General features: G+C 44.0%; 1 protein-coding gene across 1 annotated transcript; it reads left to right on the plus strand.

Moving 5' to 3' along the window:
- The first annotated feature begins 1,007 nt into the window (after positions 1 to 1,007).
- LOC128716297 (nuclear transcription factor Y subunit beta) lies at positions 1,008 to 22,494 on the plus strand. The gene is made up of 10 exons (XM_053811217.1): positions 1,008 to 1,087; positions 2,650 to 2,715; positions 18,666 to 18,774; positions 18,837 to 19,112; positions 19,488 to 19,571; positions 20,341 to 20,451; positions 20,839 to 20,928; positions 21,813 to 22,135; positions 22,218 to 22,311; positions 22,384 to 22,494. The coding sequence occupies exons 1-10, from the start codon at positions 1,008 to 1,010 to the stop codon at positions 22,492 to 22,494; spliced, it is 1,344 nt and encodes a 447-aa protein (XP_053667192.1).
- Positions 22,495 to 26,707: the final 4,213 nt, after the last annotated feature.

Genomic DNA, 26,707 nt, shown 5'->3' on the forward strand with positions numbered 1-26,707 from the left:
CGAGTGGATGTGCGTGCGGGTCCGTTCCGCGAGTGATATATTTTACAGCATCCCGTGCGCCTTGCACCAGGTTTTTCTCTCGCTGCAATTTTCGTTATCGGCGGGTGTTGTTATTTTCGTTAGCGCCAGCCTATCTACCTGCTGCAATTTTGCACAACATTCGTCGTTTTACCGTGGTTTGGAGCATACCGTTGGATTTAGTTACGCGAAGGTGGTGCTGTCGTGGTTTTACCTACTACTGAAAGGTGAACGGTGGTGCCCAGTTCCGCAAAGGTTTCCTCATAGTAGAATTTCTTTCACCTAAAATTACCCCCTGTGTTCGTTGTGCAATATAGCGCTCGGGTGTAGAATCGACGGCGAGCGAGTCTGAGGATGTGGCGCGGTGTGTTTTGTGATTTATGTGTGTAGCATTGACACATCGACGGCGCGACACCTTCTCGTCGGCTGCGTTTAGATGATTTCATCGGGGGAAAAAGCAGCAAAGCGGTCTTCCAATTGAAAACAAACGAGAAAAAGCTGCAGTTGGTTAAAAGTGAGGTGTCACAGTGTAGTGTAGGAAATATAGTGTGTCAGCATTGGGGAGCACTGACCAACTTCTTATTCAATCGTCCTTCTTTTGGTAGATTTGGTTCTTTATTTTCCATATCCCTACATTCTACGATGTAAAAGTGCGTTTTTGTAATACATCTGGAAGTGCAAGCGTCGTGTGTACGTCTGTGAAATAGTGCGAGCATAAAGGACACACCTGAATACCGTTGTGAATATCTGCTAGATGCCAAGGGTTGCTGTGATTCATGTTATTGAAAAGTATGAAGTACCAGTTCGGTAGCAGCAGTGTAGCAGGTTGTGTGTTTTAAATCGATCGAGTAGGTCTTTCCGTTCCACCGTCTGTTCGTCTGTCTGTCCGTCTGTCTATTTATCCTGCTGTGTGAAAGCGAGAAGGTGTTCGACGCACCGGAGTCAACCGCGAATCTGTTTACACGTAGTACGCACAGAACAACGACACCATGGCGCGGCTCACCGAGGAAATGGTGATTGCTCGCTCGAAGCAATCGGACCTGGCCGCAATCAAGAAGCTTAACTGTTGGTAGGTATACCTGCGCATGATGAGTTTTGTTTACATTTTAATCGATGCTTTTCGTCTTCAGCTAAATACTATGTGCTAATAACAAGTTCCTACTTTCAAAGTGACCGAACAAAACGAAATGACGACTGAACAAAACGCATCGAATGTCCGGAGTGAAATTTTGGAAACAAAACTTCAAAGACGCGCTGGAATCATGCAAGAGCCCTCGTCGGAACGCCGTACCGTTATGATGATGGTGCGCTGGGAAACGATGGGAAGAATCATAGAAGAACGAACCACACGGCTCGTTGGAACCCCAACAGCACAAACACTGATAATCTCGATGGGGAAGTTCATTAGACGCGTACGATGTATAGCGCGAGTCGTTGCCATTCGCAACAGATGTGTGCGCGTTCGTTCGCGTTTCCGTTGCCCCGGTCATCCCTTACTTCGCCCAGTGCTCTAGTCTTTTCCAAGCGCCCGTATATGAGAGATAGCGATCAAAGAATGCAACGGGGTTTATTTTTTATCTTGCTTCCCTTAGCTGTCTTAAGGGATGAAGTGGTAGCGGACCAGAAGGTCTTATAAGCTTGATTGGAGTGGAGAGTTTGAATAGCTGGGGCCATTTTTAAAACATGAAAGTTTGTTTCACGACCTGGCTTGCGGTCCGCTTTCAGAACTTCCGCTGGGTGTCGACTGCTGTTAATCGATCGTAAAATCACGATCGGTAAGTTGTTGAAGAAATTGTTTTCGATCTTGCTCTTGCCAGCAAACTTACCCTTTTTTAGGCTTGAGATCTAATTGAGAAGAATAAAAAAATGCACGAAAACTTGTCCAACCCCACCAATCGACTGCCCACATCGTAACGTTCCGTCAACCGGTTTGGTTCAGGAACTTGCATTCCGACCAGTGAAGCAAAATGTCTAAGATACATCAGTCGATTCCGCAAGCTGTAGATGGGATTCGGTTTCAATTTAGCATGAGTCATTGGTGTACATAACTTTTTGAAATGACGTGACCAGGGTATGGCGTGCTCCGATCGTTTGTGAAAAGATCACGCTTAATGCCATCAATCGAGATCAAGTTAAGCTACTTCCTTCTAGAATAGTAACCTTTTGGCAGAGATCCTCTGTGTGGAAGTTATTGCGTATATTTGCTCACGGAATAGTTAAAAAATTGGATATTTACAATAGATGTCGTTATTATGCGAGGAAACAATTCGATCCGCCGCCAACAATACCAATCACATTCGCCCCAATGTTTATTTCTTTTCTATAAGGCAAATAGGGTCTAGTTGTTAATTAATTTTATCACTAAACAGAAGCAAACAAATGTTTCAATTTATTGCTCGATAGCGAAACATGTACAAATGCCGCCTTTTATGGAGACAACTTCAGAGCACTTCACTTGAGTGTCTTCAGCCTTTATCAGCAAAGCACACCATTAACTGTTTGTATCTAATAATCCTTTGCCAGCACGTCTTTTTGTTTTGCGGTATGAAAGGCGGTTTCTTATCAAAAAGCAACAATTTTTGATAGCGTAAATCACTTCTAATCACTTCTCGCCTTTTTTTTCTCCTACAGGGGTAGCGAATTGAGCGATGTTTCCATCATTCGACGCATGCGTGGAGTAGAAGTGCTCGCCTTCAGGTAAGAACCATCCGGGAAGTTCGACAGGACACACTGTTTCGGCGAAGGAAAGGACATGGTTAGCAACCCGCCACTCATTAATGATGGCCCCTAAACGAAGACGCTTCAAATTAGGGAAAACGTTTCTCAATTGGAAATGTTGGACGTGTGACTAGCCCAAACCCACACGCCGTATCGACGTGGGACGTGAAGGGAAGCACATTTTTAAGGATAAGCAAATCCACCACCACGTCCACCCTCAATGTCAAAGGAGAAGGTTCGGCAGAGGTGCGGGTGCGACGTAAACCAACACGCCACCACGCTTGCATTCCGTGCGGGCGAGAAACTTTTGGCGATAAAAGTCTCACTCCAAACGCGAAATCAAGTCACGCAACTGAAGGTTCTTGAAGCCTACGTATGTACCAAAGCGAACTTAAAGCTGATGAGCTGTAATGGCGTCCCACTGGGGCGTGTGTGCGGTTCATGGAATTCTTTCGCTAGGCAAAGAATAGTGGACGTGAACCGCTGATTGTGCCGCATAGTTTTAAAACGCTTCGTTGGCATTGCTTTAGCGTGCGTCAAGTGGATATGAATTAAATTAAGCGTCCAAAGGGTTTCACCAAAGTCAGAGTGTTTTCAAGAGTACACGAAGCAATTCTGCACGTTAGATGACGTGCGGATACGGGGTGCGATCTTTCCTACTCGCTGGTCACGGACCCGGGGCTAAAACAATGGAGCATTTACCTTTTTGAACCCGATTGGGAGCGAAATAGTTAGAAGTGCTTTCAAACTTACATGACACTAATCAGACTAAAGTGGCACCGGTCGCAAGTAGTTGCTCTGCAATGCTCTTCAGTGCCGTAAGACATAAGCGCATTCAGCGAGCCTGGGCTGGACGGCAAACTATCCTTTGTTAATAAATTTATTAGCATTTGTGCATGGTTCGTAAGAGTAGAGCGCCTGGCCCGGGGGGCAAGACGCACAGAGGTTAAATTGCATATTCTTATTAGGTGAGAACTATACTACTTAAGCTAAGTGGTACCATTCCCTGCCTTGTCAAGGTTGTTGTAATTATTCGCCTTGCAAAAAAAAAAATGGCGAATGACATCATCTTGTGCGAGAGTGGTTAACACAACGTCAGGCACGTGTCTGTGATTTCTTCTTATTTTGTCCAAATATGTACCTCAAGCAGCCAACATTCGATACTTTATTTTAATTTAATGGACTCGCAGCGTAGATGTGCCACTGCACACTCGAAACAATCTCGAATCTCATCCAATGGTGGTTGCCTTGCCTTACAGCTTGTTTTGGATCTGGACATTACCAAACACGCGGTCCCAAACGTGCGGGGGCTTTATTGACGGACCGGGACGCCGAGCAACTCCCAAGCAGGTTGAACATTTTTGCGTGGTGGTTTGACATGGTTCGAGAGCTGTAGAGGTTCAAACATCGCATTGCGGTGGTTGCGCCTTACGTTACGGGAGTAATTAGGAAAACTTTATGGAACTACTGATGGAATGCAAAACGCGGCCACTCACTGTACCTACAGTCTACCTTTATTTATAAACACTATTCAATCGATTCGGTCGGGTGGGTTTTGGGTGTTTTTGCTGTCGCTCCTTCGTCGATGATCTCATCCGTCAGTGGCGCGTGTGAGTTTATCCCAGAAATGGAGGCGACAATTTTTCGTTTCCACTTTTGATGTTATGACCGTCGACCTACGGATGGAGATGTAGTGCATCATTCCAACCCAACCGTGGTAGTCCTTCGTCACTGTTCCGATGATGTCAGTGCGCTTTTTTTTTTCTTCCTGTCACCAACTTCCCGTACCGCGTTCCATGGTGCAATGTGTGGCATCATTTGACTTTGGTTATGTTACGTCTAAAGGTCTCTCGCTCTCACTAACTTTCGTTACGGTTTAGAGAATTGCTCGGCTCCGGTAAATTGTTTCCGGTGAAGAGACAACTTTCTATTTTATTCCGCCCGGTTTTTGCTGGTTGATTTTTTGTTGTGTTTTTTAATTAAAGCATAAACTTGTCTCCCATATAAACTGGGTGTACTGAATACGTACGTACGGGTAACATTGAATGTATCGGTGAAAAATTAGAATATTTTCACTTTCACCTATTTCAGGTTTATAACCGGGAAGGGAGTGTTTCTTGCGCGTATGAAAATGCTTTACTAACTTTTCCTATTAATACGAACTAAAGATGGGAAAAGTAATTCATTTGAAGAATTTAAATTTACATCAAAGAGTTAGAGTTGATATTAAAATCTTTGACTGAATCAAAAAGATTTCAACAATTTTAAGTAAATGAGGACGAGAAGACATATACAAATTGATATTTTTTTTGCTTTTCTCCTCTTTTTCTTTTCGGACCATTAATTTCCATGTTTCAAAAACCTTTCCATTTCTCTTTTCTAGGCTGGCAACTCATTGGCAGTGAATTAAAAATTTAAAAGTAATATATAACAGTAACAAAATAAAACAGTAATGTAACGCATTAACACCTCCGTGACCTTTATCTTATGATTCAAATCATGAGTTAACTCATGTGTGAGTTAACTCAGCATTTAACTCATCACGGCGACCTTTTGACTCATGATTGAATTCAGTATTTGACTCTTCGCGGTGATCTTTAACTCATGAGTAAGAGTAAGAGTTAACTCATCATTCAACTCTTCACGGCGACCTTTAACTAACGATTTAAATCAAAAATTAAATTTACATTATGAGTTAACTCAGGTGTGAGTTAATTCAGCATTTAACTATTCACGGTGGCCTTTTGATTTAACATGATAACATGATTTAACTCAGTATTTAACTCTTCACGGTTACCTTTAACTCATGTAAGAATTAACTCAGCATTTAACTCTTTACAATGACCTTTAACTCGTGATTGAATCTTGAGTTAACTCAAGTATGAATTAGCATAGGCTTTAACTCCTCATGTGAAGCTTTAACTCATTTATCTCATCACGGAAAGCGAAGTAATGAGTTAACCCAGCGTTAAACTATTCACGGGTAAACTCATGTGTGAGTTAACTCAGTATTTAACTCTTCACGGCGACGCTTAACTCATTTAACTCATTAACTCCTCACGGAAACTTTTAACTAACGAGTTAACTCAGCGTTAAACTCTTCACGATGACCTTTAACTCATGATTTAAATCTTAAGTTCTTTTAGCGTTTAACTCTTTATGGCAACCTTTATCTCATGATTCAAATCATGAGTTAACTCATGTGTGAATTAGCTTAGGATTTAACTCCTTTTGAAGAGCTTTAACTCTTGATTTAAATCATGAAAGATCACCGTGAAAAGGTTAATCAAAATTGTTTTGATTGTTTGAATTCTTTGTGAGTGAGTTTAAAGGCAAAAGAATTATAAAGAGTCTTCTTGGAGATTCGAATTAACTCACTCTCTAGAACGATTTAAATCATTTATTCATGCTGAATTATTGTGCACTTCACTAATGCGAATTGAATTCGCAATGATGACAGCGCTTTAGTTCTTTAATATCCTCGTACCTAACGTTCGGTTTAAACAATTCCCTTTCATGAATTGGAAATATTCCTCAAGAAAATTTGCTCCGATAAACCACCGAGAGATGAATTTCTTGTCGAAGGGAATGTGTCGCCTGCGATCGATTTTTATACCCCTAACGGCAACGGTTTATGCTTCATCGATGCTACATGGTAACTCCATTCCGATGCTTTCCGTTCACTGCCAATGTAAAGTTTGTTTGGGTATGCTCGCGGCGAAAGGGTGGCCTTTGGAACGTGCTCCAAATGGCACGCCCTGCTGGTGCCATCATTTATCATCGCGTTGACCGTACCGGGCATCAAGCGATGGTCCCGCTGGTTGTGCGGATATTGGTGTTTTTTTTCCCTTCCCCCAATCAAATTAGACATCGTGTATCGTGTGTGTTTCGACTGGTGAAAATCAAGAAAGCAATGGAAAAACCTATCGATTGACATTTGTAATAACCAAAAAACGGGGAACCAAGCCCCAAGCTGAAACGCTTCGCCTTGAAAATATGTTTTCTGGGGCAAGTAATAACAACCTACATGCAAATTGTAAACTAGCATTACAGTGCGCCACAAATCATCGACAGAACGAAATAAAAGCCAAGGCCAAACCGGTAGCTTTTCTTGCCGTTTATTTACTCTCGATTACTGGCATAATTCTGGCCCACACTGGGAGTTAAAGGGCTGTACAGCAACTGTGTGTGTTGGAAGGGGTTTTCCCATGACGTAGCTGTCCACACGTTAGGTGTAATTAAGGTTAGGTGGGTAATTGTAATGGGAGGTTCGAAAAAATCGTCCTGTTCTATAGCCCGGTTTTGGAAAACCGTGGCAAATGTTGAATGTTTCCGATGTTTTTTCGCTGCCCCCGCCTGTGGTCCTGCATTTGAATAGGGTTAGAAAGGGCTTACTCATTGCCATCAAATAAAAACCCACCTGCCAACATAACACACCGACAAAAAAAAAAAACCGAGCGAATTACATTCCATTTTCCTTTTCATCATCACCTCGCAGCGACCGTCCGCGATCGGCAGATGGATGTCTTCGTGCAGCTGAAAGGAAAGCATGTTTTCCTGAGCGAAACGCGCACATGGAAATCATCGCGGTCATGCTGTGGTTGCGTTGCGATTTCCTTCTTAGCGCTGATGCATCTCCTCCCCGCTTGGTGGTGCAAGGTGTGAAAATACGAGGGAGAAATTCTGCTCCAGCATAATGGTGGCAGAAATCAAAAGCAACCACAAGGGCGAGTGTCCACATGCCCATCACCCTGTGCATCGCCGTTCGTTTGAATCGTTTTGTACCCTTAAATGCGCCAAATGTGTTGCATTAGAGCGATGGTGGCAAAAAGAAAACTTGCATTCGCTTCCCTTTTTGTTGCCAGCGCATTATTGTTGCGTTTAAGCTTCTTCGTCCGTGGCGAGAGAGTTGAAGCAGAAGAACATTTAGCCCGCAAGGGAGGTTTTGTGGACATTATGCGCCTGGTGGTCCGAGCCGTGTTTGGGGCGGTGTGTAGTCTGAAGCGTTACGGTACGGTTCGGTTGGTGAACCGTCCGTTGCGATAAAAAAAAAACCCCATGCCCGATATCAGTGTTTCTCTCGAAGCGGCCGCAACATTGATAATGATAATTGCTGACTATGAAATGAGGAGCGATGCGCAGGCACCGTACGCACGTTGCCTCGTGATATTCTATATAGGAAACGAAGCATTTCTTTGCCGTTTCTTGTACGTTAAGGTGCAAAGCACGACCGAAGAGTCAGACGGAAAGATTAACCCCCGTATCATACGCGGCCATACAAACAACGCGTGGAGTGCAGTTAAAAAGTAGAGAATGGAATGATAATTTTTTGAGTTGTTAATTAACAGAGTTAAACATAATGGATGTGTGTTTGGGGGCGGGAGGTACGTAATGATAACGGGTGATGATATTTGATCAGTTAGTGCTAATTATAGTCGTAAGACACCAATTATGGCTACGGGGGGTAGGGGGGTGGTTTTTGGAGTGTGATCCATTGCCGATGCACATATGTTTAGCGGTGTTGAATTTCGTTCGAAAAATGTTTTAGTTTTCCCTCATTAGAAGATGTGAGTAACATTATGTGTTGGATTTAGATATTACTACCCTAATGTGTTGGTAATAATATATGTAATATGCACCGTAAACTCTTACGGTGCATTGGTTGGATGAAAAAATGTCTGTTGGTGATTGATTGTTTTCTTTTATCTTAACCTCAATTCTCATTTTTAATATAAAAAGAGCTTTTATCTGGCTTCATTTCCTTACGTCCGAAACCCACAAGTGTGTGGTACGGTCGCAATTATCTTGCCTACATATCCAACGGTGAATAAATGAATAGCAAAAATGCGCACCATTGAAATCCAAACCAAGATATTAACATCATCGCCCGTTTGCCACTTGGGCCACTGTCTCTTTTTATGTTGCGACCGCCTTTGCCGGCAAAGAATGTCGTTGATTTTTACGGCCAAAGCGATGGTGAGCGTCTTCCAAAGCTGTTTTATTATTGTTGAACCGCAAGTGAAGCAAGTGAAAGTACGGTGAATATACGCCGGCCTAGCAATATCTGCTAGCAACTGCTTCGCTCTAACCAAATGGAACTGGTACTACCGTCGCTGTTATTGCTTCCGAGCATAACGTCGCTTTTTTATTATAGTTTTGGTTTATTTTATTTGCATTTGGTGCGCCTCTGTGGGTAACTTTTGCGTACGAGGGTTTATACTGGGCTTCGATTGCATGGCGACAGGGCGACAAAGTTGGGTTAGCATTTTGCTTCCAACGTCCAAACACTCCGAGGCTATGAGTCAACTGTTAACCGACTGCATCCCGTCACCTTTTGGGGCACGATAGGTACGATCTGAAGCTGTCCTCAGCTCCATCCACCTTCGGCTGGATGTGTGGAGCGCACCCACGCATATACGCAAATATGCTTTTAGAGGGCGGCCACGGATTCCGGTTCCGTGGGGTAACCTTGATTTTGAAACGAAAGACTCAACCCGCCAGCAACTACAACATCCTTGCCTTTTTTGGTCGATACAAGAGGAGGGCCACAAGGTACGCCGCCGGGCCATAGTTTCCAGGTTTGGTTAGGATGTGTAGAACAGGTTTTTTTCCTCAGTCAGCTTTGACGTAGAGTACGTTGTGGTTGATGGGTGGGTAAGGTTTGAGATTGTTATTTACTTTATTTAAGAGTCAATTGTATGAGAGAATGTTAATAATAAGGTTAAGATTTAAGATCGAAATACTTGATGATGTTGGTACTTTGAGCGAAAGTTGGTCAAATATGGTGATATAAGACATCTTCTTCTTTATCGGCACAACATCCTCAAGAGGTCTTGGCCTGCCATTTCTGGCTTTCTGTGACTTTATTTACCCGTAACTGGATAGTCAGTCCTGCATACGGGGGATTGGTCCGGATGAGATTTTGGTACGGTCCGTTTGTGTGAAGATCGGCTCCGCTACCATCATTGCACTCATCTCAATGAATCTTTATCCCGAATAGATGACTCTGAATCCACAATGTGAAGAAGCGCGAATCGTCAAATATTTAAGTTTTTTGTGTGAAGCATTACTTTTCAAAGATTTCATTGAAATAAATTGATTATAAAATAAATATGCTTAAATATTGGATCTTCAGAGTTTCATGAGTTATTAGAGATTCGGAAACGATCTCGTCTTCAATTGAATCCTGAGAATTGAAGCAAAGTTGTTAACGAGTCGACTGAACCATGAATCGAGGACTCTTCACTGACTATTTATATGAATGACTCTTCTCCAATTCTCAGTGTGCAACACTATAAAAACACGAATAAATGGTTAAACGATGGCTAATGTTTTTTTTTTTTCATGTGCTTGTAATGACTGACAATGGGACCGTTAAAAATGAGCTGTGTTAATAAGCTCTCACAGTTTGGCAAAAAGAAAAAAAACAGTGGCAAAAACATTAAGCAATTCAATTACGAAACGACGAGACACAAGCATAAAATTGCGGAACATTTACCACCCGAGTGGGATATGAAGTAACATAGACGTACCCCCCCATCCCACAGGCCCCCACCCTTTCGGCCGCGGGTGTCGATTGCATTAGATCCATTATGCATGGTCGGAATTAGTTCAGTTTCACCCGGCTGAAAGCAGCACTTCCCGTCGGCACACAGATCGAACGTAATTTAATTTGTTTCGCCAAACATTTGACACCAGTCTTCTGCTGCGTCTGGACGAATGACGTGCGTGAGACGCTAATTTGCGACACTTTTTATGGGAACGAGACTCGAAACAGACAAAAGCAGCCGCAGCTGAATGGGGACGACATGGCATAGCGACCATCGTGAGACAGTTAGCAGGCAATTTACAGTTCATCATGGAAACGGAAATAGACCCATCGATCGAATAGACCCGCGCTCCTCGGCGGAAGGTAAACGGTCGTCGGGTACGTTTTGTGAATGAAACGCACCAGACTGACCAGCCCCCCTGCTTCCAGACGGCTCCTTATCCTCGCATCGATCAATCAACCATTAAACACATTCCGTCGATCATCATCATAGGCAATCATCGTGGAATTTGTTTCCGTTTTTCCGCGAACGCGAAAAATATGCTGCGAGGTGGGAGATGTTGTTGATCGCGAGAGTTTTGTCTGCCGATCGATGGTTTGTTTTTGCATGCCAATGTTTCTGTTTCTTCCTCCCCCTTATTGGTGCACGCTGAATGATCGCAAATTTTTATTGCGCCGCAACACGCTGACCACCACCGGCTTGTTAAGGGGAGCAATCGGAGGAGTTGGCGGCGATTGATGGTAGTGGTGCCACGATTAGTGATCCAAGACATCGATCCACGTCGTTTAGTTGTTTCTTTATTTTTTTTTTGTTGTGCACGGCACGGCAGTGGCCTTGGATGCAAATAACTCCCTGTTCCGTGACGCCACGGTATGAGGTGCTACATGTAAAATGAATTTAGTGCACGTAGGACGTATGTTCATTAACGCACGTGAGAAGCGTTTGCTGGACGCCATCGGAAGCGGATGCATTGTGAATGTGGATGGCTTAAGTGTTTCTTTTTTTTTGCATTTGCGATTGCAGCGCTGGTGCACATTACTATTGCAGGGTATATAAACCAATGTAAGATTCGATTTTTTTGCGCCTTTGGCTGGACAATACACAAAAAAAAAGATTGGAGCTGCTATAAGGTGAGCAGCAGTTGATCATTAATAATTGTGCGCAGGGAGTTTCCAAGACATACGATATATACGCGGAAAATCAGATCTTTGAGATCTCAGATCTTCGAGATCAGATCTCTGAGATCTCAGAATTTGACATTTTACAACTCAGATTATTGTTTGAAATTCAAGTTTAAAATTGAAGAGAATTGTAAAAAGGGTTGTTAATGTCTACTAACTAATTCTTTTCCTTACTTTTTTGTGCTCATTCAAAATATCGCCCAATCCTCGAGGACTCCCAATATTTCGAAAAAAATCTCTCGTTCCTAAATCTCTCACGAAAGTGGTAAAGGTATTAATTAACCGTTTTTAAGTAACATTTATCAGCATTGAAGAGGAAAATATTACCTTCTTCTAGTGACATTGGTTCCATAGACATTAGTAGTAGGACCGCCTGGTACTCAAAACCCTAGCAAAGCTCTTCTGAATAGGTCTGATTCTTAACGATCCCATCGAAGAAACATTGATAAATAGGCACGGATTGAATTAATGAGCACATGACAATCAAGAGCAATTTTCATATCCATCAAACAGCGCGTGCCGCCATGACGCTTGTCAGTATGTTCCCAGGACATTCATCAATCAGTGTACCAAACCGGCAAACGGACACCCGTTAAGTCTGAAAGACCTCTCCCTGGTCTCTCGCTAACGATCGAAACACTACCGAAAGATTCCAGTGCAATTGTTCCGACGTATTCTGACATCGACACGTTTGTCCCGCGATGGAGTTCGATCGTGAAGAAAACCAACGCCAGCGGAACACCCAAATCGAACGAACTCCACGCACCCGGGAATGACGGGAAAATATTGATTCAACTAATGAATTATGAATAGCACATTAAGGCTACTTACGGTTCGTTATCGATTTTGGACACTGGAAGCCAACGCGAAGCTATCGGTGAGGGCGATGTTATTCTTGAATGAAACGAGGAAGCAAACATTGAACACGCACACCGCGACATAATTGTCTGATAAAAAGCTTTTCCCTTGACATACACACACACACACACTTTCAAAAGCGCACAAGTGGAACAGAACTATGTCAGAACTGTGTCATTCCAGGGGAAAGAGTTCGGCAATTAGTGTGCTATTTACAACATGCCTTGGTTGACGAGGCGCGAGAGCCAAGAGAACCACGAAGCGGGATCGCTCATACGCGGAAAATTCCTTACGGCTTTGGCGAAGAACTATTGCGTGCTATGTCAGTGACCTTTGTAGTAGCTCTGTGTGCAGGGTGAAAATAAAGAGCTGCGGTCGGTCCATTTTTCACTACCAGTGGAAAAGCCACACTCGGCACGGGCCGACTTTTTATTATTTGGTTAACCCTGAGCTGAAACTAGTCCGGTGGTTCGGTGGCACTGTGATTTCGTGGGTGTTTACGTTCCAAATAATGCAAAATATACAATTACACACACCCCCTTTTGGAAGTGAAGTTGGTGACGTCGAAGGTCACCTGAATTGTGTGCTTGGGGATGGACAAACCGTGTACTACCCTGGAAATGTAACGTGATCGGGTTGCTAAATGTGGACCGGAATTGGAAGCTTGAGAAATAAGTAAGACAGGAAGCTTTTTCTTGTTTTGGTGGCGTTTTCATGTTGGTCAGCATCGTCTCTTTAGCTACGGAAGGTGCCTCCTCTCAACCGCAGGGTCGTTTCCAGTGCGGAAATGTGGGCTAATCGGATGCAGAACAGCTTGTTACCAGCTGATATGTTAATTCTGTAACCCTTTTTCGGTACGTACTAGCCACTTTTGCTGTGTCGGGTGCCGCCACAGTCCACCCGGGTGGGTGTGAAAGTTTCATCCCCAAATGGGTGGGGGAGGGATTTGTTTTGTGGATAAATGAAGCTTCCGCTCCGATGCATAACCATTCGAGCTTCGATTGCGGCGACCTTTTTTTCGATGTTGATGAGATTATTCTGTTGCTTTTTTATGGCATTTGTTTTGGGCAGATTAGTTATTTTCATAAGGTTTGCTGGACGGTTTTAATGCCGCACACAGTCCCATTTCGTGATGTAACTTATGTATCGGTCTTTTCGGACAGAAATCCATTGGAAATACGGCAATACGTGTATGTCTTTTGGCCAATAACTAACAGGTTGGCTGATAAGTCCCCGGTCTAACAAAGAAAAACACATTTTTTGTCAAAATTCGTTTTTATTATTCAACATGGGAACTATGAAGCGATCAAGAGCGATACAACGATTATAACGACCTTCCAATTTTTTGATACCATTTTGGTAGTACTCCTTCGGTTTTGCCTCAAAATAGGCCTCAGTTTCGGCGACCACCTCTTCATTGCAGTCAAATTTTTTCCCTGCGAGCATCCTTTTGAGGTCTGAGAACAAGAAAAAGTCGCTGGGGGCCAGATCTGGAGAATACGGTGGGTGGGGAAGCAATTCGAAGCCCAATTCATGAATTTTTGCCATCGTTCTCAATGACTTGTGGCACGGTGCGTTGTCTTGGTGGAACAACACTTGCACAAAAGTTGCTTGACAAAAGACGCTCTGTCTCACAAACTAATTGACATACAGACGTCAAATTTTGACACGAATCATTTGAAGGTTGGTACTATATGAAAATAATATGCATTTAATACTAGCGGCGCCATCTATGTGTCAGACCGGGGACTTATCAGCCAACCTGTTAAGTATGCTTTCTTTACCCTCCGTTAAAAAAGAGTTAAAAACTTCTTTTCGAACCTCTTCTGCTCGTCGCTGAACCCGGACGGAGATAGTTTACGCGAACTAACCTACGTACCGTAGTAAATATTGAGAGCAACAGTTTCATCCCTTAAAAATGCCACCACACCCTCTGACGTCCTCGTTCAACTGCTTTATTGTTTTGAAATGTATGCCATGCATAATTTACTCCCCAGCCGAAGTGGAGACCAATAAAAACGTACCACCAAACGGTTTGCCTGTGGAAGCGACCGGCTAAACACACGATCGTCATCTCCCACACACGAGGTCGGTGCGGTGTTGTGTCTTGCATGAAAGAGCACAAGAACCAGGCAGCTACTGCTGCATCCCGGGCCGGGCAGACGATACCGGAACGATGCGGTTTTGCGGAAAATTGCTCTCTCCGGAAATCAACTGTATTGATGTGCAGCATGTAATGCGGTGCAGTATTGCAACCGTGTACTGCACAATTGAAGTTGAAGCGCTTGGTAGAATAAAGAAGACACTTCGCGACACTGGCGAGTAATTGTAGAGCCCAACCCGAGTGCATACCCGCGAAGAATGTTGTGATAAATATTTAATATGCCACAGATAACGATACAAAGCCATTATCTTCGTCTATTTCTGTATTCTATGGTGGGAGACCACTCCCGAAGCAACGCCGCTCGCATCATCAGGCTAATGTGTCGGTGAAAGGGAAGCATGAAATATGTTTCGCCGTTTTCGGGAACATTGCCAACCGTTTGTCATCGCTCTTGTTGTGGCTTCCTGATGCTTTCCATTTTAGGAATCCTCTTTTTTTTCGTTTTAGCTTTGGGTGGCACGGGCGACATAATCTATGTTTGATGAAGCAGCATTCGAAAGGGCACGGAGCGAAATAATGGCTATTTGTTGCAATCGTACCAACTCATTACTCAACAGATTGGAATGCTCTGCCCTGAAGAGGAAGGAAGGTTTATATTTGCGTTCAGTGTCGCGTAATGGACTGCAATTTGCAGTCTTAAAGAGTCTTCGAGGGGGAGGTGGTGTAGCGAATACGTTCACCCAAAACCTCCCCAACTCTCGCATCAGATTGATAGCTCCGATCGACGATTACACAACCAATTCGTAATATCTTTTCAGCAATTGAATTGGTACTTTCTCCCCCCCCCCACCCCTCCCCCCCGTCCGGCGGTATATTGAACGCAGTTTATATAGATTCCGTTATGAAATGCATCGATCAATCAATTGTGCACCGTAAAGCGATGATCCGAACGCTGCATTTTCAGTTAGTAGGACCGTCATTTGAAACTGGATTGGTTGGGATGTGCCTTCCCCGTGGTGTGCAAACGTGTTCGAGCAGGGAAAGAGCCCGAGTGGGAGAAGTTGTTGCTGTGTGGTTTTTTTTTTTTTTCTTATATTGAACGGTGGGCGGAAATAATTCACGACCATGAACGATTGCAGATCACTTTCTAAATCGAAACACGTGTGGAATTACATGCTGTAATTGGGTAGTGAAGGTGCTTGTTCGATAGCTCCGCTAAGGAGGTTAGACGTACGATTTACCAAAACGGAAGATGTGCGGTGAATGGCTAAATAGGAGTCTATAAAATCTGTACCTTTTTTCCATCCAAATCCCTTCATAAGAAGATTTGAAATGTCCGCTAGTGTAAGGCATTGCATAATCCGCTTTGGAATGGTTACAGTCCAACACTTCCCCTTCCACGTTTAGTCTATCCGATTACCTATTAATCCAATAGAGGTACAACATTGAAAAGTAGTCACACGGCAAGAAACTTACCCGAGACATATGGCTCTGTTTCGGTCCGGAAACGTCAACGCCCCAGCGCTGGTTAATTAATTCAATCCTTCGAACGCGAATAGAGGCAAAGCAAGTCTCAGCGTTGCACCGCAACATTTCCCAACATTTCCGGATGTCGGTAAATTGGCATATTGTCGTCGTCACCTCCGCGCGGGCTTGTCGTCGTGGGCTTTTGCGGGACCGAACTTCAGCCAATTATGCTTCACCAGGAGGAGGGAGACCGCAAACATCGCGGTGCGCGACCAAAGGCTCAAGGTTCGCAGGGAAGTCACCGCCAAACGCTGTGTTGTGCAACAGTCTATGTGGTCCGTTGACCCCTGGCAGTGGGTACGAGTGCATCATACTCGAGTTCGAAAGTTTCTGAGGGGCATTCAAGAATGAAGACTAACTTTCCAAACCAAACTGCCATTTAGTGGTTCGTTCGCTGTAAAAGTGGGTGAACCCCTTTTGGTTCAAAAGGTTGATGAGGGTGCGGTGGGCTTTGGTTTTGGAAATTATAGACCTCCAAGCGAGGTATTCGATTGCATCTAATCGATTAGGGCGAGCTTGCTTGCTTCCGACTTCGTGTTGTATCACATCTCGCCCAAAAGATCAGCCCAGAAGCTGATACAAAAGTACTCGGACGCTCGTCAAGTTTCAAAGTAGGGCTTCCACCGAAGTTTGAAGTAGTGCAAAGTGAACTCAAAGCTTTCGCCTAATAAATCATGCTTCATCTTCCGCTGTGTTTCTTTCGTGTCTTCCTGTGGCTATTTTACTATGGCGCCTTACGACGGTGTTAAAAGGAACTCTTGGTTGGACGGTGGTTTCGCAGACTTAAATGCGATCGTAATCACTGAAAAGATCGCACAAACAGAAAGGTTTATACTCGGCAATATTGCTATTGCTTGTATGTTTCCGGCATTAAAACTCCTTGATGCAAAGAAGACAGCATTAGTGATCGATTTTTCCTGGAGACTTTAGCTGCACCTGGTCAGGAAAGGCTTGTTAAAAGCCTTAAATTGAGCTATTTTGTCTGAGTTTTAAATAAAGCTAACTTTACCTTTCCAAGACATGATAAATGCAGTGTGGACGGTTTCACTTTCTCCTCGTTTATCGTCTGGCTGGGTCTCCTCCCAAAAGGCTAATGATGATCAATCACCCCGAAGGGGAAACTACTCTATCGATCGCATTGATCCCAAACGAAACACCGCCGGTCGCCGGTGTGTTGCCGTTTACGCGAAGGGTTTACCTGTCTAAAGATGGAGTTCCTACTTCCTTTCAGCACCACCATTAAGGGGGGGAGGAGGTCTGACGCGCTTCGTCGCAAGAGTTCGCATGGCAAACGAACATTACTATTAAAGGGGCCCTTTTCCCTTGAACGAAGAGGGTTGTGGTGCGCAAGAAGTCGCTTCCATTTCCCCCCGGGGGGATGAACCAGCTTGATCTCATTTTCTATCCACAAAGATGGTTAATGATTTTCCAAAGCCACATCTCTCCCAATTTGGCGTGTGTGGTTTCAATGAAGACCGAACGCAATGGGTGAAGGTGGCTCGCAAAGCTCGCAGCACAAAGGGCGAGATGATTCGGCTAGAAAACGAATAATGGTGCACTGAATTGTTTGCCGCTCGGAATGGTGGTAAGGGTTGGAAGAATGTTTTCGTGATCTGTTGCGTATTTTTCCCATTTTTTTTCTCTGGGTGGCTTCCCTATTCGCTAATCACTGGCAAAGCGTTGATTTCCACCAATTTGCCAGATAGCAGAACTCATTAACGGTGGTTCGAAGCTTGCGGCGGTAGTTCCCACACACATCCACACCAATCAGTGGCGGTTTGTACCTTTTGTGTTTGTGGAAGAAGAGAAAATACTTAAGTGACAACGCATATCTGCGAAATTACCTTCCGGGAATGAGCTGTGGAAAGCCTGTTTAACAGTGATTTAAAGTAATTTGTACTGTACGCGATAGTGAGGTGATACAAAACACAAGCTGTGATTATCTTTTCTATTAATCATTTAATTTTACAACATTGCAAATGAAGTTTTTGTCCCACGCTTTTTTTATACATCTCAAACAATGACGTAATTAAAAGATCCACCTCTTCGTAACCTTGATTTACAAAATATTGACCTTAAAAGAAAATGTTCCTAGCGAGAACAAAAACAGGATGAAACTGTTGTTTTTTTTCCCGAATCACCGTTGAACTTGGGCAAATTTGTTGAATTGTTACCGGGTTTTTCTAACCCCCCCCCCCCCCCCCCCCCCCCCCCCCACCCCTCAGGGCGCAAGGGATGATGGCCGTTTGGCAAACCTCGTCGCATCATCATTATCATCTTCATGCACGCTTTGTCTGTTCCGTGCCGATGGTTGTTGCGGTAGCTTGTTGCGCTGATCATGAATTATGCAGAAAAACAGACCCGGCCGGCCTCTTGGCTTTACCCGGTAGCGTTCGGGTGCTGCTATGTCTGTGCGGTGCGTTTTTCACAGACAAAGATCTGCCCGGACGTTGCGATGCGTCGGCCTCTTCTGCACAACACAAAGGAAGCAAGGCCCCGTTGTTGTTGGGCGATCGTCCGTTTTCTATTCGCCGCGCACTCCTTCGTACGGTCTGTTTTGGGGGAGTAAAGTGCGTTTCGCCGTTGTGTGGCCATTTCCGGCCTTCCCATGCATCTTCACATGTAGTTTAATCTGCAAGGTTTCGTGAACGTTTGCTTAACATAATCTGATAGTAAGGTAATTCGTTTCTTCTTTTCATTTAATTCCAGTGTCAATCGAATCAGTACACTAGCGGATTTCGAAAACTGTATAAATCTACAGGAGTTGTACCTCAGGAAGAACAATCTGACCGACATCGATGAGCTGGTTTATCTACAGGTAAGCTACACACGATTTCGGCTACGAACTACCTTCCACTGACTATCCTCTTTCGTCCGTAGAATCTTCCCAAGCTGAAATACCTTTGGCTGGAGGAGAACCCGCTGGTCGATAATGCCGGACCAAGCTATCGGCAGATAGTGTTACGTGCGTTGCCAAACCTCAAGAAGCTGGACAATGTCGATGTGACGCCGGAGGAAGTTACCGAAGCGATGCGGGCGCCGGTCGCCCAACCGCAACGGCACGAAGTGTACGAAAATCCTTCGCCGCCACCGCCACAACAACAGCAACCGCCGGCGTCCCAGCAGCAATATCGCCAGCAGAGTCCTGTTATAGAGGTTGGTAGGAACAGGCGTCACCAAGCGTGAGACCAATCGTTGGCTAACAATACCCACACCGGTATCAAACTAAACCAAAACCATGTTCTAATGCTGACAAAACCCGATCGTAGCACGTATCGCATGAATTTCCTTCCATTGGGATTCCCCTATAACGTAACTAAAATGTGTCTCTTTCTCTTGTGTATCCGTTTCTGTTGTTTTTCTTTCATGCCACTAACCACCGAACTCGATCATGCTGTCGCCGTAATTTGTCCATGCATTCGCTGTGTATGTCTGTGCGTGTGTGTTCTCGTCGCCGTATCATCCATCTCTTGTTCGTACACTAACCAAATTGTGCTAATAACAACATGCAAACCATCAACACCACACCAGCAGCAGATGAGCCCGGAAAATACGGAATCCGAGTGCATCAGTGATCCGGCGGATCGTGCCTCGATCCCATCATCACCGTTGCAGGTAATAAAATGCACCACACAGAATGTTGACCACCGTGTGTTATGGGTGCTCTGGAAGTGGACAAGGGCAAAGGGTCGTGTGAAAACAAACCCTCACCCCTCTGTACGAAGGGCGGATCCTTGCCAATCATGAATGCGCATCCTGTTTGCTGTTCCAATGTCCGGCAGTATGACTTTTCACTCTGTTCCTTTTGGCTGTCCCTAAAGCGCACACAACCCCGTATCGTAGAAGTTCGTTTCCGTTTCTTTTTTCGCTCTCAGTTGCCACTGCACCCAACTGCTAACGGGGGGATGGGGCATAGCCGGAGTTCGTTTATGGGGCTGTAAATTGTGCAAGTTTATGTTGTGTCCGGTTGGACGGCTGCAGTGTGTTTTTATGCTTTCCTTCTTTAGTTTTTAAGAGTTCCGTACCGCTGAAGCTACATCCTTTAGCACCGACAACTTCATCTATTCGATTATTTCGTGTTGGTAGAAAAAGGCGAGTTTGTTAGTATTAATGCTTCCGGGCACGGCCTGTTGCATATGGATGTTCCATCATTCGGTTTATGTTTTTTTCCATGCTATGGTTTATGTTAACGCCAATATTCTTTTGCACGTTGTACTTTTCATTGCTATCATCTCTGTTTTTGCCCTGGGACATATAACTTTTGAGTAGTTTTGCGTTTTATGCTCTTTTTTAATACATACATCATCGAACTGGGCCCGTAGTTTATTTTTTTTTGGTTCTCGTGTTTGTTTTATGTTCGAAATCCGCTCCGTTCTTTTTGCAGCGAAGCCCCCCGAACAGGGACTGCTATTCACCACCGACACAGGCACAGAACTCGCATGCCTCTTCGCACTACAGCACGAACAATCACCGCGGTTCCTACCAGCAGTATGATGTAAGGAATATGCTCGTATTTAATGTTTGCTTTCGATTGGAACAGGGCAGTGAATCCGTATAAGTTAGATCTCGCTAGAACGTATTTTTTTGTTCAGAGCCGTCCTTGTGTTGCTCCATTCTTTACATTCCAATCGAATTGATTTCATATAACGTTTGATGCATTGCAATGTACTAATGTGTAATCCGTTGTTTCCATTGTACAACTGTGCCGGTACACTTTCTGCTCGTCCACTGCACCATCACGCTCAACAACAACAACATCAACGCCCGACACGACATCCATCCCGACACCCATCAACAAAATAACCAACCCTCACAATATGATCGCGTTGCGATCACCGCATCATCTTGCACACCATCCACTACCACCTCACCACAATAACAGAGATCACCGGGCTCGGACCAGGACAGCCCGGTGTCGGGTTACCGAGAACGGGTACCAATAGCACCTAGTATGTCAACGCACTCGATGAAGGTGAGCATTTTGGTGGAAGGAGGAGAGAGCTACTGTAGATTGGAGCGTTGGAAATGGATCGGGAAATCCACGTTTATTGCCCCGGGGGAAAATGGTTTCACTCCGGACTCCAGTGATGGAAATAATCGGAAACGGAAGTGAACGGTCGAGTACGCATGTACACATGTTGCACATGTAATTAGGTTTCATTAAACGATTGAGGAAAGCCCCATTTCGATCTCCCTTTATGTTTTTCGGGGTGGGGTGGGTGGGTTAATATATCGGGGAACAAAGACCGGAGAAGGGCAAGAACAACGGTGCCCTTTAATTATCCGGAAAGGAAACTTGGAACTACTCGCTGTTTCACACACCGTGGGACGGGCGGAAGACGAGAAGGAGAGAAGGAGAGTCAGGGAGTGATAAATGAAAACATTATGTTAACGTTTTGTTTCTAAACATCGCCCGTGTACCACCGTGTGGAGTTTTTTTTGTTTTCCGGATCGCAAACCGCATCGATTGGAAAAAAAAACTTCTTCATTTTCGTTTCTTCGTTTCACTACATGAGAAGACGGCGTAAAGCTAAAGAGCACTATCGTACCCGCTTGTTAACGATTTGATAGTAAATTAATTGGTAGTGGCAAACGTTTTAATGTCGGTGCACGGGACAAAGCCGATCGTTTGAAGGTGATGTTCGGTACTGTGACGTAATGAAAACGCGCGGGTGGTCTGCGTCTGGTTAAGGAGAAAATTATGAAACTATTAAATTAATGACAGTTTTTTTAAAGCGTAATTAATGGAACTAGGTCTTTGGATAGGCTGCATCGAAGAGTTACTACTTGACCTGTTGCTGTGTTGAAATGATTGCTTTAAGCATGGTAAATAATACATTTTTTTTATTACCACAGGAATACTACCAGTCGGATTATCAGCGCCAGAATCCTCCTGCCCATTACCGCCACAGCCAGATGGATCTAACCGAGTGGGACGAATCGTCACCGGCCGGACATCATCAGAACAATAACAATAACGGTGGCCAACACTCGTCCAACAGTCACCATCAACAGCAGCAGCAGAACCACGGTCAGTCAAACTATCAGCAGAACCGACGCAGCATCGCGGGCAGTACGGTGAACGAGCGGGAACTGTACCAGTATCGGAACGGTAATGGCAAAGGTCCCGAATCGCGCGACGAGTGGGAAGATGTCGATCGACGAAGGAATGAAAACAGGTGAGGGGTAAAGATGCAAGGTAACGAAGAAATATTTCCCGGAACCGGTAGTAACGTACGATGTGTATGCCTCTCTTTACAGGAGATCCGACTCGCGGTTCAACGATAGTGCAAGCGTAATCTCCAATGCACTGCTGAACCACTTTGCCGGTGTTCATCGGAGGCCTGTCAGCAGGGTAGGTGTGCGTGTGGAGATCTGTTGAGCTTCCGGCAAGCAGTAATCGTTTGTTTATGTTTTAATTTTTCAGAACTCTAATCTACTGTCGGCCACCCTCTGTCTGGTGAAGGAACTCGACTACCCGAGCCTTGAGGTAGTGGAGCATGCGGTACGGTGTCGCATCGACGAGCTGGCTGAGTAGATCGGATCCCCAGTCCTGTGTGCTTCATTTCATTAGCTTCTACGTCTGATGTCTCCGAGTGAGAAAAGAACTTTTTCCTGTGGTAGATTGTTGTGGTCGCTAACCAGTTTTTAACGTACCTTCGTTCTCCTAACCACTATCGTTGGTATTGTCTGTATCCACTTTATGCTTTACTCCTTAAGCGAAGAATGTGAAGAGAATGAATCGTTTAGAGATGGGTGCAATCGACTGTAAGCTTGCTCTAAACGTATCGATTCACAAGATGGTTGCAGTTTTATGTGTGCTTCTATCGGTGAGCAGGTTACCGTTCGCATAATCAGTCATTCCATTTATTCCACGGCCGGTATATGTTTATGTGTAAAGTCTTCCCCCCAAAAGGACTAGGATGTTACACAGGACTGACGAGAGGATGGTATACATCTAGTAAATAAACCATAGGAACATGCTTGCATCATACTGCGATTTTAGTCCGATTCGCAGCAAGTGTTTAATCGTACCACTGTTGTACTCTGGCATATGTAATCGTTTTCTTCGCCTTTTTCTCCCGTTTCTCGTCAACAATGTTCTCAAAGCAATAACTCGTTAAGGTGAATCAGAAGTGAAGGTGGTAGCAGGTGGGAAACGACGGAACCGCAAGCGGTCCGTGTGGTTTTGTTTGTTCAACCCTATAACCAATCGAGTGAAGCATACGACAAGATAGGACGCAAAATGCAAATACAATAACTTAAACTAATGTGTGTGATGGTGATGATGGTGGTAGGAAATAAACACAGGAACTGTTTTTCTTTTTTGTTGAGGACGACCCATATGGGTGTGCGTGTTCTTTTGTACGAGTATACCCAGAGTAGGACAAAAAGACTTAATAATATAACATTATGAAACAATATAACCTTAGAGCAGGTGAACAGCATACATGCATACAATCGTAGGCGGGCAGTGGAGAAGGGATGAATGCCGTAACTGTGAGCGGAAGCGACAGGAATGCGTGGAAAGCACAATTTGCCAACAAGTAAAATGGGTAGACCGTAGTTAAACCAGTAGTTGCAAACACTTTCAAACGGTAGAAACAGTATGAAAATTCAATAATAATGTAACATAACCTCACTAGCAAAGAGAAACAGGGTGAAAATCGCTCGAAACGTATGAGACGGTCGGGATCGAGGGGACATGATTTTAGGTGTCGGACTGCGTGAACTACCTTCCGAACCTCTAATTTTGTTGGTTATATTTACTTAAGCTAGCTTATCATCAATCACCAGAGCGCGTAAATGGAATGCTTTAGCTTGTTGCCTTCTTAAGTTAATGGATCGGGTAAGACAAGATGTACGGGGGGTGGGGTGTGTTAATACTAGGGAAGCAGGTTTTTATAGCTAGGAAATGGAAAGGTTGAGAGCAAGGTGTGATTTGCATTTTATTGGATCGGTATCCATCGAGAAAGTGCTCCCAATTAGGATTTGAAGGAGGTCCAGTATACTCCTTCAACATGTGTCCGCTGCGGCGGGTTTCGCGTTAGAATGTATCACTAGCAAAGTCAAATCCAGTCGAAGGCAGTACAAATTTCGTTAGAAGAGCACACAGGATCAGTCCTACTGTCCCTGCACGTCATAGCCTTAACGTAATTGAAGGCAGTTTTGTTTGTTTTGCGTTTTGCTACCAGATAGTTTATAATAGTGAGATAGCGTCGTACTCTAAAGGAAACGAACACACAGTACAGGAAATGGTCGAAGGGCTTAACCGGCCTGGCCGGAAATGACAAATGGTGTGATGATAACTTGGTTTTCCTCACACCCAATCGTCCGTCCTGTGACCACAGTGTACGAATGCGCGTGTGTATGTGTGCAATCCGTCGGCAAACATCCATTGAATGGAAATGTTGTTTTCTTTTCTAACTTGTTTCTAATATGCATAAGAAATACTGCCGAGCCAATTGTGCATGTGCGAATGAGTTGCGCTTTCTTATGGCTAAGTTGTTCTATCTAAGAAAGACAAACGTTTGGAGAGCTTTTTACGTGTGTTAGGAGGAGCATTTTTGGTCAACAGCGGTAGGGCTATTATTTTAAGGTATCGTCCAGCAACGGAGGTTAAACGAGCGCGTGTGTGCGCATGAAGAGGCAAGAAAAAACTTTTCTTAACAAAAAAGAGAAAAAAAATCAATTTCAATAATGAAAACTGAAACTCTTGTAACATACACTATTAATAAAGGTACTAATAGAATAACAAGCTCATTAGGGTTACATTTACCAATTCCGACAGTGACGAAAGAAAAACGTTACCACCGTGGAACTAATGTTGAGAGTTCTTCTAATTGATTAGCAATCATTCCAGATATCAGTTGATCACCATAATATTTGAATGCCAATGTAGAAGATTGTACAAACTTGTAAAACACATTTCATATTCGTGAAAAATTATTTGTTTCGAAAGTGTCGACAGTCATTGCCCCGCTAAACGCACTCCGATGAAGCAATGCGCGAGCGCCCTCTACGTGAGAGATGTGAAACTAGTTCAAATTTCCAATAATTCCGTTAGATGAAGTTTCCCGTTGATGATCTGAAAAGTGAGAGTTTTTGCACAGAAAGTGTTTTATTGTGGAGAATCAACCAAATTAAAGTTGAACCGCCATAAAATTGTCTTTGAAACACTAGTAAATTCCTTTTTCTCATTGAAATCGAAAAACATACTCTATTTGATAGTTTATTGGTGTAAACATTTATTTTAAACATGTTCCAATTGTTGCTGTTACATGAAGCATTGTCATCCCCATTTTCCAAACGAGCATTGTGTATTGCCCTCACTGGCTTACCCGGGCTATTGTTTGACACATAGGGCTTGTAACTTGCGTACATCAAATGATCCTATCGCTAGTGTACACTCAAAACTTGCAGTTGAGCGAAATCGGCACCCGGCTTTAATGTTTGCTTTTCCAGTCCACACTGTCTGATGAGAACGAGTTCGAGATTTATGGGTGCGCTAGCTTTTTGTTTTCTTTATGCGACCTCTGCCGACCAAACAAAGCGCACACAGTTTCACTATACTGTGGGTGATTGTGCGTGTAGAACCTCTACTGACGGGGGCACCACCCTGCTGACAGGTGGCACCTATATCCACGGCACGGAATAAGGGAAACATTTACAACATTTAGATATCGTGTTAAAGCGTAGTGTTGTGTGTGTGTTTTTTTTTCTTCTTTTGTTGCGTTGGCTTGATTTAATTTAGTCATATTTGTAAATGGGTTTCTTTAGTGTATTCATGTACGATGTTTTTTTTTTCTTCAATCTCCCACCACACGCTCATTCCAAATAGTTTATTTGGTAATTATTATTGTCTTTCACAGCATTTTTCTTTTGCAATTCTGTTGCGTTGCGTGCTTTTAGTAAAATTTTGGAAAGAAATGTCAAACTTTGTTATGATCTCGCCACCGTCGCCCAATGATTTTGCCATGAGATATGAGATGGGACTACCGCTACCGATGATGGTATGATACGCTGATCGCTCTTGCCTTGCTGTTGTACGGTTCATGGATAAAACGGGATGCTTGGTGGAAAGGGAACAGTAAGGGTTGGGTTGGATTGTTCCCGCACGAGGAAACGGCAAGCTTGCAGACAGCTTGGAACAGATGACTAACGTTCTTAATCGTAATTAAAATGCACTGTGTCCCGACGTGTACGGCACAGTGCTCGAAAGCAGGTTTCGTAAGAGAATTAATCCTAAACAAATTGACACATGGAAGGGAAGTCAACGTCAGGTCCAGCGGCTTCGAAAGCCCTCTGGACATGAGTTTTCGCTCGTTGCTACTTCCGGTACGACAGCTTCAGCCGGCCGGAAAGGGGACTAAAATTCTCAAAACACAAAAAGTTCCTAACTAGATCAAGACATGTACGCTAGGTTTGACTCTCACGACTGCCTGACATCACTACATCGTGCACTACTTTCTCTAGACATTGCTGGACGCACCCCTCCACCGGATGGTTAGTGTGCGGGTTATGTCCGTGTTTTTTTTTTTTTTTGTTTATATACTTTTCACCTTCACCTGGAAGCCCTTTTGAGTGATATTTGTCATTGTGTTTGAATTTTCCGAAGTTATCCCTCCACAAACGGTACCCTTAGCCTAGTCGTTAAAATCAAACAAAAACAGCACGCAAAGGAACCCATACAAGCAGGAACTGTGCGAGTTCACCATCACCATGGTGATGAACACCCGATCGCAACCTCA

The sequence above is a fragment of the Anopheles marshallii genome, chromosome 3, assembly GCF_943734725.1.
Source record: "Anopheles marshallii chromosome 3, idAnoMarsDA_429_01, whole genome shotgun sequence".
In the NCBI taxonomy this organism is placed as follows: domain Eukaryota; kingdom Metazoa; phylum Arthropoda; class Insecta; order Diptera; family Culicidae; genus Anopheles; species Anopheles marshallii.